Source organism: Streptopelia decaocto (genome assembly GCF_964273445.1).
Source record: "Streptopelia decaocto genome assembly, chromosome: 9".
Classification (NCBI taxonomy): Eukaryota; Metazoa; Chordata; class Aves; order Columbiformes; family Columbidae; genus Streptopelia; species Streptopelia decaocto.
Window position 1 is genome coordinate 13,708,419 of NC_138664.1, and position 12,795 is coordinate 13,721,213.

The 12,795-nt window shown below is 37.6% G+C and overlaps 1 protein-coding gene across 5 annotated transcripts in view; it reads right to left on the reverse strand.

The window, feature by feature from the left end:
• Positions 1 to 1,408: 1,408 nt before the first annotated feature.
• Positions 1,409 to 12,795, reverse strand: part of NEDD4 (NEDD4 E3 ubiquitin protein ligase) — a 56,953-nt gene continuing 45,566 nt past the window's right edge. For all 5 annotated transcript variants that reach the window (XM_082061212.1, XM_082061213.1, XM_082061211.1 and 2 more), the window contains 11 exons: positions 11,330 to 11,559; positions 10,632 to 10,753; positions 10,462 to 10,532; positions 8,806 to 8,901; positions 7,687 to 7,760; positions 7,491 to 7,551; positions 6,853 to 6,912; positions 6,649 to 6,756; positions 5,952 to 6,048; positions 3,344 to 3,416; positions 1,409 to 3,268 (listed from right to left, as the gene is read on the reverse strand). In XM_082061212.1, coding sequence (XP_081917338.1) covers positions 3,166 to 3,268; positions 3,344 to 3,416; positions 5,952 to 6,048; positions 6,649 to 6,756; positions 6,853 to 6,912; positions 7,491 to 7,551; positions 7,687 to 7,760; positions 8,806 to 8,901; positions 10,462 to 10,532; positions 10,632 to 10,753; positions 11,330 to 11,559 — 1,095 coding nt within the window. In that variant the 3' untranslated portion in view covers positions 1,409 to 3,165. The remainder of the gene's footprint in view (positions 3,269 to 3,343; positions 3,417 to 5,951; positions 6,049 to 6,648; positions 6,757 to 6,852; positions 6,913 to 7,490; positions 7,552 to 7,686; positions 7,761 to 8,805; positions 8,902 to 10,461; positions 10,533 to 10,631; positions 10,754 to 11,329; positions 11,560 to 12,795) is intronic.

A 12,795-nucleotide genomic window follows, 5' to 3' on the forward strand; every position in this document is an offset into this window, starting at 1 on the left:
CTTCAAAGACCACTCTGCCCACTTTCTCACAAACAGGTGGCCCAGGACAAGTCCTCACCAGGATGCATTTCCCATGCTGGTGTCTCCTCTGACCCACACCTACAAAGCTCCGTACCAGCCTGTCACCCCTTCCACAGATCTCCCTGCATCTCAGTGGCTCCAGCTATATGAGCCATGTCTCTTGCTCCTCCTGGTCTTTTCCCAACTGCCTGCAAGTGTGTTCTGGCACATAGGTGGGTCCTGTTCAGCCCGTGGCATCCTCAGCAAGGGCTGCCTCACTCCCTGCCCCAGTACTGAGCACCACTGACCTCTCTTCTCTCGCTTAGCCACAAGTGTTATCACCATTCCTGAACAAACCTAGTTTAAAGCCCACAGGAGGAACTCTCTGCACTCTATCACTCACAAATTCTTGGTGTGAAAGCTTGGTTCAGGCCCATCTAGTTCTGAACCCTTCCCCTTAATGCAAATTGTTCCTTTCTTCATCTGTTACAGCACCATAGCAATTTTGTAAATTCATACCCAAGGGTGGAAAAGCAGCCTTTCTTCTGATGTCAGAAGTCACAAGCTTCCAGCTTCATGGATCTTGGGAATCTCCATCCACCACCTACCCAAGTAGGACCTCCAGCTGCCCCTTCTTAGTCCCACTGCATGGTTTGGTCTTTTGCCTCAACAAGGTCTCTGTGAAGACCCTTATGGTCTCTCGCTGCTCATCCTCACTAATGGTACAAGGCTTCTTCACTTCTCCTATAGCTCTTTCATGGGGTAACTCAGTGCCTTGCCCACAGCAGAGCTCCTGCAGGCAAGGCCAGCTCTGCCTCAGCTCTCAGGAGAGGCACCAGTACTCCCTGCAGCCCAGGACCTGGCAGCTGCACCCTTCTCCAGGAGCTTCCACCATGTGCCAGGGCTGCTTCCCCCAGCTGGCACTAGGGACCAAGCCCGGTGGTGCATCCCCATCACTGCTAGGTAGTCCATGCTGCCTGCAGCAGAGTTTTGGGGCCCCGTTCACATCCCTGCTACACTCACCACTGCTGTCTGTTGGCTGCGCACCTGCTGACCAGCTGAGAAGGGTGTTCCTACAGCAGGAGAGGAGCCCTGTCCTCCCTCAGCCGTTGTCAGCTGGCATTTCTGTGGGGCCTCCACCTTCGCCTGTCTGCTGTGTAGCGTTTCTAGGCTGGCCATACAGCGACCTAGAGCTTTTATAAAAACATGGTCTTAAATTTTCAAAGACTGCACACCTTGGGAGCAGAACACGAAGAAACAGCACCGCTGCACCCCAACACCTGTACAAAAGTAGCAGCATATTGTGGTAGGTGGAACTGCCACCCCACTCTACCTAGGAGTACTGAAATGACTGAATTCTTGCTACTTCAAGACTACGGATTTGCACCAAAAAGAACCAAGTCACAACTTATTAGAATAAACTTTTATTTATTGTTCTCAGGATCCTTATTTTATACTTTAAAGTATGCAACAAAACCTGCTACATTCAAATCTATACAGATTTACTGATATATCATTTGTTTTACAAAACTGCATATAGATTTGGGAAATTTGTATAAGTTACCTTTATTTACATGTAATATTCTCAGCCCTAATGACCTAGTCAAAGAATAAAACAAAGTGGGATTTTAAATATCCCTTAAGACCCATTACATTTGTTACATAATTTACATATCTTTAGAGATGTGCTACACTTCCTTCTTGCATATTTATAAAGACTGTGACTAAACAGAAATCTGCTGGCCAAAGCTAGATACTGTCATTTCTTCAGATCATATTGGTAATAAAATGTTAAAATTAGAGCAATCCAGGTATATAAACCATTTTTTTCTTTTAGAACCAACTTTGCTAATCATTTATAACCAGCACTTGCTCAAAAAAAATGTTAGCAATACAAAAAATACCCACATTTACAAAATAAATCAAACTAATATTTATATGACAAGTTGTTCTACAATAAATTGCACATTGTTGGTTATGACTTTGGTTACATCGTATTAACAAATTTGGTTTCTAGACTAACAGTGGAGGAAAAAAAAAATACAAAAAACGCAGCTATAGAAACTAGCATAACCTGTAAACATATTACAGAACCAAATTCTGCACCTGATTACATGTGCATAACCTCCAGGCAGTTCAGAGAAGTTTGCACATGCCAGACTGCTGAATTTGGCTCAGAAAACCCTGTAAACATGTTTTTTATTGTTACGTAGTGCAATACTGCAAGAATGGATAATAAAGGCCTCTAACTACCAGTAACTAATACTGAGTGATATCCGTACAAATTTCACTTTAAGATTACTTTGTTGCAAAAGGCTGAATTGAAAATATTATCCATCGTTGAACTACAAATTTATCCAAAAAAGTGATGAACTCTCAAACCAATGACAGTATACAAATTCAGACAAAAAAGGATGTAATTTTTCACTACAATTCAGAATTATGCTGCTTGCTTGTTTTATATAAAAATCCTGGTTTTGTTACACTGTTTTAACAAAAGTGAGTTGAAAACAGAAATCTAACACATAAAATGTGTCAGCAAGTCAACGTTCTGCAAACGGATGGCTGATAATACAAACAAATGCTTTCCAATGTTTTACCTAATGCACTGAATCATAAGGTGCTTTGGACAGATCTGTGGCAAACAGTCTGAAGCAGCACAGATTATGACACTGCATTACATGAAGTTTGCTGGTTTTGTTTTGTTTTGTTTGTTTTTTTTGTTTGTTTGTGTTTTTTTATTTTATTTTTTTTGTTTGTTTAAACAGTTTAACAATTTCAGTTGTTCCTTTTAAAGCAGCAATTCAAATCGACACCCTCTGCAAATATTTCTTCACAGTTTTACTTCAGTAGTGTATGGCAGGACAGTCTGTCAAATACCATAGAAGAGGAAACTGCTGAAAAATATTTTAGTTTTTGACTTACTTGGCACTGGCCCATCCAATGTGTATATTATAGTTATTAGCAAAGTATACAAAACTGTGGAAATGGCAAAACACATTTTCAAAAGTTAGTGAATTTTTAATACTTACATTACAAGTGATACTATGAAGATTCAAAAGCCGTGTAACTAAATACAATGGTAGTCCCTGGAAAATTCAAATCTGTTTGTAAACCCTTAAAATGAAATTGCAGCACTGGACTGATGTAATTTATGTCTGTGTCTTAATCAACCCCATCAAAACCCTGAGTATTTTCAATCGCTAGAAGAAGTTTATCCCATAAATCTTCAAACGAGTCATATGGAGGCAAATCCAAGCGATTAAAGCTGAAACAGATGAAAACTCTTAAGTATCGTACCACTCTTACTAAAGGTCATAATTTAGCTAAATTAAATACTCACCAGGTATGAGCTCTTGGCAGTTTCTCAGGGGTACCCCACTGCTCAACTGTAAACAACTGTGGTCCATTTGAACCTGCAGAAAAGAATACATCACTTTTCACCCCGCTATGTGGTTCTTTTATAATTAGAAAGTCAAATTATGAAATATTTGGGGTTTTTTTGTAATCCAATTCTGGCAATAGTAGGAGCTATCTATATGGATCAAATACAGTCTATACTCTGTCAATAACCCCAATTCACTTGTCTTTTTAATTATTTCTTGCTACATCTTAATTTCAAGAGACTTTTACACCTTAAGCTCCGAAGTCTAAGACCTAAACATATATACATATTAGTTGCCATTGAAAATTTTATGCAGAAGACAGTTCTATACCATATAAATTTTCCATGTAAAAATTTAGACATGTTTATCACAGCATGCCACGTTATATAATCTAGCAGAAAGTATTCAATATCCACCTTTACCTATGCAACAACAGAGCCAAGTAACTGAGAAATTTTTGAAACTGTGAGCATGTGTGTACTCCAGGGATGCACATATACACCTGAGAGAACTTCTGGCTACCAAGTGCAGCTCCAGCTATGCCTGTGCCTTCAGCAGCTGTCTTACAGCATGTTGTATCTAAAAGTTCCTTGGACCTCTCAACTCTTGCCAGGGGGATGCAAAGGGCACTTTGTAACCATTTCCTTAAGCTGCTAAAGGCATTTGTGTGTGTCTGGAGAAGACTGTGTTGTTTAATTTAAAAACAAAAAACCCACCACAAACAAAAACCAAACAAAAACCAAAACACTATCTTGTCAGAGAACATATTATCTGATGGTGAGTGTCCTCTGACTGTTCTACAAGGAGACCGTCAACACAGAGATTGTATTCCAAGGCAGATGTCTCCCCAAGGAAGAGTAGCTTTCTGCTTCTGAAATGGATGACGTGAAACATGTTTCAGATTAAAGATGAACAGCAGTAATGAGAGCAGGTTGATCTATGAATATGGCTGAGGTATAAGTGCTGTGTAGAGTACCTTTAGACCTATGACATTAATTTGGTGGGGGAACACAAGAAATACAAGAAAACCACACGTTTGTTTACTGTCCTTGTTCTTAAATTTGGGTGGATTTATCTTGAACACCAAGTGCTCACTCCCTTCCTACAGGCAGAAATGCCTCTCTGGGCCACAGGAGGGAGATGTCCCGCTGGAAAGCCAGCTCTGGCCTGCAGCCAGGAACAGCGGCAGCAGCACGAAGCCACGTACCAGCACTGCAGAACCACCTACAGCTCTTCAAGTACAAGCAGGTACTGGAAATGTAATTGTGATCACTACTGGGACTTAGTGAGGATGGCATGCTGGCCAGAGTAAAGCAGAAATAACTAAGAGAAAAAAAAGCACTGTGCAAGACAACTGCTAAATGAATTTTTCATGAGTGAATACAACTACAGAAACTGGGTCCTGGCCAGAAGACTGCCCAAGGATATCCTAGTCCTAGAGCAGAAGGAAGCCAAGAGCTTCAACAGTTTATTTCCTCATTCCTTAGTTCTCTCTCTGGTCACATTTTTAGACAAATAAACAGAAATACAGATGCAGCAGAAGTCTGATTGGGTTCCGCTGTGATGAGCATGTGCCGTAACTCCAACAGTACCAAGGTTTAGGTGCAACAACAGACACATGGCTCAAGTTCGCTGGGGTCCCTGTCCGTGCCATTGGAACTCACAACTCATTCACCGATGGAATGGAAAACATACACTGAGTCCTTCCGATGGATGTTAAGAGAGGGAGAAATGGATACATGTTGTGGTGGGTGATATTTGTTCACAACTCTAGTGTTTTATAAACAAATCACTGTCTTGTTTACAAAGAAGGAGATGTTTATTCAAATACACAAGTTAGGCTATTCAGTTACTTGCATAGGATCTCAAGCACTTTCAGCCTTAATAAAGCAGCGTAGCAGAAAACATAATAGCTGATGGTAGTGGAAAACAGACTTCCCGTAAGCAAAACAGCCCCCACCCTTCATGGGCTGTTCTCTCTGCTTGCCCCTGGTCTTACCACAGTGTGTTTTTTGGCTCTGTTATTCAGGTCTGCTCCTTGCTGCCATCTGCTTGGTTCAGTCTCCTCATTGTAGGTTCACTACTTTTCTTCTGGCATTATGCTTGACTCATGTCATTTCAGTGGTCCCCTTTAGAATGTATCCTTGCAAACAATTGTATCTGTACAACCATGGCTTTTGAGCACATAAAAGCAGTTGTGGAATCTGAATTTAACTGCCAATGCCAGCATGTCTTTGTAATCAGATCTTAGATAATTGAGAATTTTCTTCAAGCTCAATCATGTGTTAAGCAGGGATTTTTGCGGCTCTTTAGAAAATCCACATCAATTTGAGAGGTCCTACACACTTAAAAACTTCCAAAACCAGAACTGAAGTATTTCTAGAACATGGATAACATGTGATCTAAGTGACTCTTTTCTAACTTTGCTTCTTGTAACTGCCAGCATATACTCATTTTAAAAGCAAAATTTGAAAATTAATAGGCCTGTGTTTGAAGACAAACATCATGACAATGCCAGTATTATATTCTCATTACTTAATCGTAAGCATAATCCTAAGTACTCACCATACAGCTCAGCAAACCCATTCATAGGTACGCGTGATGTGCCAGTAACAAACTGAAGTAATCTTATTCTCTTTTCAGAGTCCATCATTAAGACTGCCTACATATGATAATGATTACAATTAAAGATTTATTTTTAAATTAAGGTTTTAAGCTAGCAACTGTGTTGAATAAATCTGCTTTCTCTAAATCATTATCCTTTATACATAAGTATTTTTTTAGTGACACCACAGCCTACTTTCTCTGCCTGCTGCTAAAAGCTATGAAGTCAACAATTTTTAAATGGCACTGTAACAAGGGCATGGTTACTGGCTTAGCAGGCTGTTAAAATACTTCCCTTGAAGATTTGGCCCCTACTTTCTTTGAACTCTCCTGATGCTATGAACTAGCAGTCAAATTCCTGTAATTTATTAAACAGAAGAGTTTACCACCTCTTTAGTGTACCCATGCCAGAAAAACTTACACAGAAATATTTTTAACCCCAGTCAGACATGGATTTTTTGGTAAAAGCAAGTATCAGTAGCATATTTATATTCTTACCACACATCTCATTTTCAGTTTTCTTACTGTCTTTCTTAAGAGTTTTAATGGTCAAATATTTGCCTACTTATTGATGAATCACATGATAAATTAGCAGAGCTGAAAGGCAGCAGCTTTCAAACAGGCTTTAAGTCAAAAAAATAATAGAATTTCACGATACCTTCCAGAACCACTGTATTACTTGATGATTGATGTTGTAGCCATTTTTGTATTTTGTATGTAGCTTCCAATCAGCCACATCCACATCTCCCAATCCACACATTAATAACTAGACAGATTAAAAAAAAAAAAACAACACACCACCAATTTTTAAGTCAGTAACGTTAAGTTCCAACATAATTTTTCTTTTCCATTATACACTTACCTCTAGTTCATTTTCATCAAAAATTTTAATGAGATCCTGTGGTATCAGCTCAAAAAAGCCCTAAAAAGATGAGGGAAATAAAAAAAAAAAAAAGTCAACATTATTTAAGCATTTTTGTTCACGGAGAAAGATATTTAAATGCTTTAGTAAATGGAGCCAAAGCAATACATCAAATTACAGATGTTTGGATACCAGCAGTCCCCGGTTTGGTTATAGTACTTTTAATTCTGATTTATCCCACAACTTTATTGTGCTACACTGATCAGTGAATATATAAGTGTGAATATTGTATATGTAAAAAGGCTAACCAGCTAGTTTAATTTAATTCAATTCTAGATAGTTTGATTTAATTTTCATTTCTGCAGAGTTCATTAAACAGTTTGCACTACAGCTGAAGCTGTCAGCCAGGACTGAGAAATAAGCAAGTTTTTCCATATGAATTAAACATGTCAGTAAAAACATACCAAAAAGAGTAAGTCTGAAATAATTCAAAGCTGACACTACAAACAGTATCACTGCCTTTTTTTATATCTGTAACAACATCATCTGTGGGTTCTCAGGATGTCCAAAAAAAAGCTTGTTTTAAGATTAGATGCAACAAATTCTTAGAAGAATTGATTTTGTAAGTAAGACTATACCTCTTTAAAGGCTGCCATTTGTTTTTGTACTCTGCTCACAAATCTCCACTGAATTACAAGACTGTTAAAAAAGATAAAGTAAAAGCAATTTATATACAAAGCAACGACTTCATTTTGTTCATACAACTAACATACAGCCCCTACTACGAAACAAGCAATCTAGCCAGACACACTGGACACAGTGATCACTACTTACTGAATGTAGTCTCTCTTGTTCTTGTTGGTGACAACTATTTCCGATCCACCGCTTTTCAGTTCATGTTGATGGGTCTAAATGCAATACATAGAACAGGTCTTAAATGAGGTATATATTGGGTAATTTAAATAACTCTTGAAGACTGCAGAATTTGAAAACTATGAGAAACAGAACCAGTTTCACAGGTCACCTGAATAAGTACAATTTGGTTGATTGTTTTAAAATTGTATTATTCTGGGATGCCAGGTTGCATTGGGGCAAGATCTGCTTTTTCTGACCTGCAACAATAAGTCACCTAAGTTTGCACACAAGTTCCCAATAAAGTGGACTTCACTAACTGCATATTCAATGACCCAGCTTTTTTACCAAATCTCAAGGAAAAACACAGAACAATTTCAGCAACTGTCCCAGTAAATAAGTGAATCAATTGGCATACCTGTTACAAATGATTTATACTACTGGAACCTCAGCATACAAATACCTGATTTTCAGTTCATTATGGATATACATTTTCACACTCCTACTTAGGATCACTTCAGTTGCACAAGACCGCAAAGGCTATTATCCTACCTGGATCTAGCTGGCATCTGTAACTTGGAATATTTATTCAAGACCTCTCATATTTCTACATGGCTTATCTTGGATAGGCTTTCTACACAACAACAACCTTGTTTATTCCATAGTTTTCTAGTACATCTTGGAGGAAAAAAAAATCCCTATTGTTATCTCTCAATGAAATTTATGATTCCAGCCATTTCCACCAGAGCTCATCCTTTCTAGCCAATCACATAAAACCAACCCGTTCTCCAGACTAAATAACAGGACTACGGATATCTCTGTCTCAGTTGCATTCACAGTAACAGCTACATTTCTTTCAGAAAAAAGCATGAGCTAGTTTTTAAGGCTCTGCTTATTTCCAAGTCCTTTATCACATCACAGCCAGGCTAACAGAGCACTGCATGAGGAAGTGCCAGCTAAAAGAAGCAGCTGAATGAACAAACCAACAGGGCTGTAAATGAAGGGTTTTCCTTCATATCATACAGATAAAAATCAGCTAATTTCACAGCTCAAATGCTTTGATTATGTTTTCTCTATTCTACTTTACACAAACATACCAACCTGACCAAAAAGTTCTTCATCAACTACAAATCTGAGGTCCAGTTCTGCTGGATCATTTTCCAGAATCCATCTCAGAGAATTGTAATATTCACTATCCTAAGAGAAAGAATTACAAAATAGTAAATATAAAATAGAGTAGTCACCTTTTAAGCTACAAGAGGCTCCATTACAGCCCAGCGAATGCTGCTACCTAAGATAACCTGTATTTGATACAGACTCTCTGCAATTATACAAAAAAACAAAGACCTATAAAGACGTTTGAAATCTTAACTCAATCTCAGGACTAAAAATCTCTCACATAGCAGAATGGTGATAAGACGTCACAGCATTATCTGAAATAATGTGTTTTAGACTCTTCTGTCTCTCATCCTATATTTATCTTCCCTATATTGTTAGGCATTATTACAAAGAGCCTTAAGAAATGAATATTAAGATAAAGCCAATTGCATCCTGGGTTGCATCAAAAGAAGTGTGGTTGGCAGGTCAAGGGAGGTGATCCTCCCCATTGTTCCACTCTCCTGAGACCCCACCTGCAGTACTGTGTCCAGGTGTGGGGCCCCCAACATAGGAAGGACATGGACCTGTTGGAGCAAGTCCAGAGGAGGCCACAAAGATGACCAGGGGGCTGGAGCATCTCCCCTGTGAAGACAGGCTGAGAGAGTTGGGGTCATTGAGCCTGGAGAAGAGAAGGCTCCAGGGAGACCTTATAGCAGCCTCCAGTACCAAAAGGGGACCTGCAAAGAAGCTGGAGAGGGACTTTTTACAATTCTATGTAGTGGTAGGACAAGGGGTAATGGCTTTAAACTGCAAGAAGGTAGATTTAGATTAGATATAAGCAGGAAATCCTTCACCATGAGGGTGGCGAGGCACTGGAATGGGCTGCCCAGAGAAGCTGTGGATGCCCCATCCCTGGCAGTGTTCAAGGCCAGGCTGGATGGGGCTTCGAGCAACCTGGTCTAGTGGAAGGTGTCCCTGCCCATGGCAGGGGGTTGAAACCAGGTGATATTTAAAGTCCCTCCCAACCCAAACTATTCTATGATTCTACAGTACTAGGAAAACAAAATAATCAAGACATCTATAAAGCAAATACTCAAAAACAGATAGGGAGTATATTCTGTATTCTTGTAGGACAGCAAAAGCAGTAATAGATTAAAGAGACTGGATTAAAAAAAAATAATTTAAAAAACCCAAACCACTCTGCCCCCACAACTAATCTTGGTAAGAGCCATTATCAGGGAAATAAACAAGAGAATAGTAAGGGCCATGTTCTCCTCTAAAACTGTTACATTGTCTCACACATTAATATATTCAGTCTCTATAAGAATGTTTCTTTTTAATAACCAAAAGACACAAACTAATTTAGAAAACAGGTTGCCATAGGGATCCCAAAGATGTTTACATTTAAGAACCTTAGTGTGTAAAAATATTTTAAGAAAACATAACAAAAAGTTTAGTCTCGAGTTTTCAATACAGCTTAACTGACTTAAACCAGAGTCTAGGTCTCGGATTTTCATTGGAAGTTTTAACTCCTGTACAACTTACAGACTTATAAAAAATGTAACCTAAAATTTCTTTGAATCATGCACTTCATCATGTTATTAAAGACACATTTAAAAAATAATATGAACACAAAATCCTAGTAAGCGAATTACATACCACAGACTCCATATCATGAAGCGTTATTGGTTTTTGGAGCATCATCTTGTAAAAAGGACGAATAAAAAAGGCTTTAAAGAAGAACAAAAAAATTGAACAGTATGTGACTTAAAATTCAAAATATTCACAATATTAAGCTAAATATTGTATTACATAAAACAAATACTAACCATCCAAAAGTTTGCCATGGTAAACAGCCATTCCAGCTACACGACCTATAAACTTGAAATAAGAGAGATGATCCTCATTGCAAAGTCCAGAGTTTGGATTGATCTGCAGAGTATAGTTATCTCTGAAGTTGAGGGAGGGAGCAGGGAAGAGAAAGAAAAACAAAATGTTGTACTATTGGAACAGTCCCATAGTTGAAGATCTGAAAGACATCACTGGTTAAATGAGGTATTACTTTTCATGAAAAGTCATCATATTTGGATTAATAAATCATTAATCTAATATAAACACTCAATAGAAGATTCTGTTAGCATAGCTGAAATAACAGTTTTGAAACACCTTTGTAAGCTAGAGATTTACCAACAACAAGGGCTTAACTCCTACTAATTTTAAAGTAGTCAGAATAACATTCTCCACATTTTTCTTAAATAATGCTGCTTCTGTAAGCCATAGATGGTTCCAGCATATGCTTGTCTATGCAAAGAAGTCATGGCTTATGTTAGACTGCTGAAAAAAGATACAGGTACTGTCTCCACATTATTCTTCTGTCAAACAAAGAACTAGGTGCAGAACAGGGCAGTTATTAACAATTAAACAGTTGCAGTGGGGGAGGTAATTCCATTTTTAAGTAGGTATGAGAAATACAACCAATCTGCTTTCCCTAACTAGCCTTCATGTCTTGCAGACCTTTATTACTTACGTAGCTGAATATTCGAACAATCCATAATAAGGATTAAACATTTCTTTAGAGAGAAGGAAGAACCATTCCCTGGCCACTCCTCCATAGTCTAAACCTTTTTCACCATCAAATTCAATCCAAAGTCTTGCTTTAAGGAAATCTGCTCTCTTTACAGCTATAATTCTTCTATAGGAATCTTCAAGGATTGTTGTACGATGAATTTTCATCTCAAATCTATTTGGAATATCACTCTAAAAAAAAAGAAAAAAAAAAATAACATGAAAACATAGACTAGAACAAACCCCAGCATCTTGCAGAGTCTGCAAATTCTGTAAACAAAGAATGGCACACAAATAATTTTCTTAAATAATTTAGAAACATAACACAGTATGTTGACAAGAGGCTCTATTTACAGACAACTCAACTAGAATGGATAATTTCAGATACAAAGTTCTATTTCATATCAAGTAAATAGGGTTAAAATAAGTTCTTACTAGTAACAGCACATGCTCAGTTGTTCTGCATGCAGCAAGGCATGGAATATTTTTTAACACTGAAAGTTCATCATAAAATTAGCTTGATTAAAAAAAAAAGGCTGAAACTTGATAAATAAAATTATTTTGGAATGATTTTGCTTGACTTATTTGAATTTCTCATGCAAAATTCTGCCTATAAGGCGAGGTGCCCCATTTTATTAAGATATACATGACACACAAGTATTCCTACAATAGCAAAATAAAAACCAATCCATTTAACATTTTATGTCACAGGAACAAACCACATGGTTTGTATTTACTACCACATAGGAAAATATTTAAATTAATATACCCAAGGAGCTCACATTTGCTGCTGAGCTTTCAGAGTAAGCCCCTAAGAAACCTGGAATAAAACTTCCCTGAACCATTAAATTACTATCTGAGAACAGAATATTTTCTTGATTTCGCATGTTTTCAGCCAGTTTATTTCAGCAATTACTTCAGGCAAAATCAAGAAATTCTGTGAAAGGGGAAACAGGAAATTTCAACACATGTTGCTCTATGCCTAGATTAATATGATGCAATGAAACTTAGTTATGTCAAATTTTAAAGAACTAGTCACAAACTAAGTAGAAATAATGAATTTTTGAATGCAGAAATAGTTAATAAATCAATCTGAAGAGCACATGTTCAGATATGCTGCCTTTTTGTTCTTTTATCCTCCTCAAACTATCCTTAACATCCCAAATTAAAAAAAAAAGCTGCATTTAAATGTAATGCCTATTTATATCCAACAACAGCTTGATCCATACTACAAACAAATAATAAGTACTTGCTGGGGGGGGCATGTTATTTGTCATTTTCCAAGTTGCAAACTACTGTACAATCTTATATCCCCTATTTACATGGTGGCTGAAAAAGACCTGTATATTTCATCATTTCAGAAAGCAGTAAATATCCATAAATTTCTTAAAAGCTATATATATTTTTTTTTGTTACAAATCAACTTTT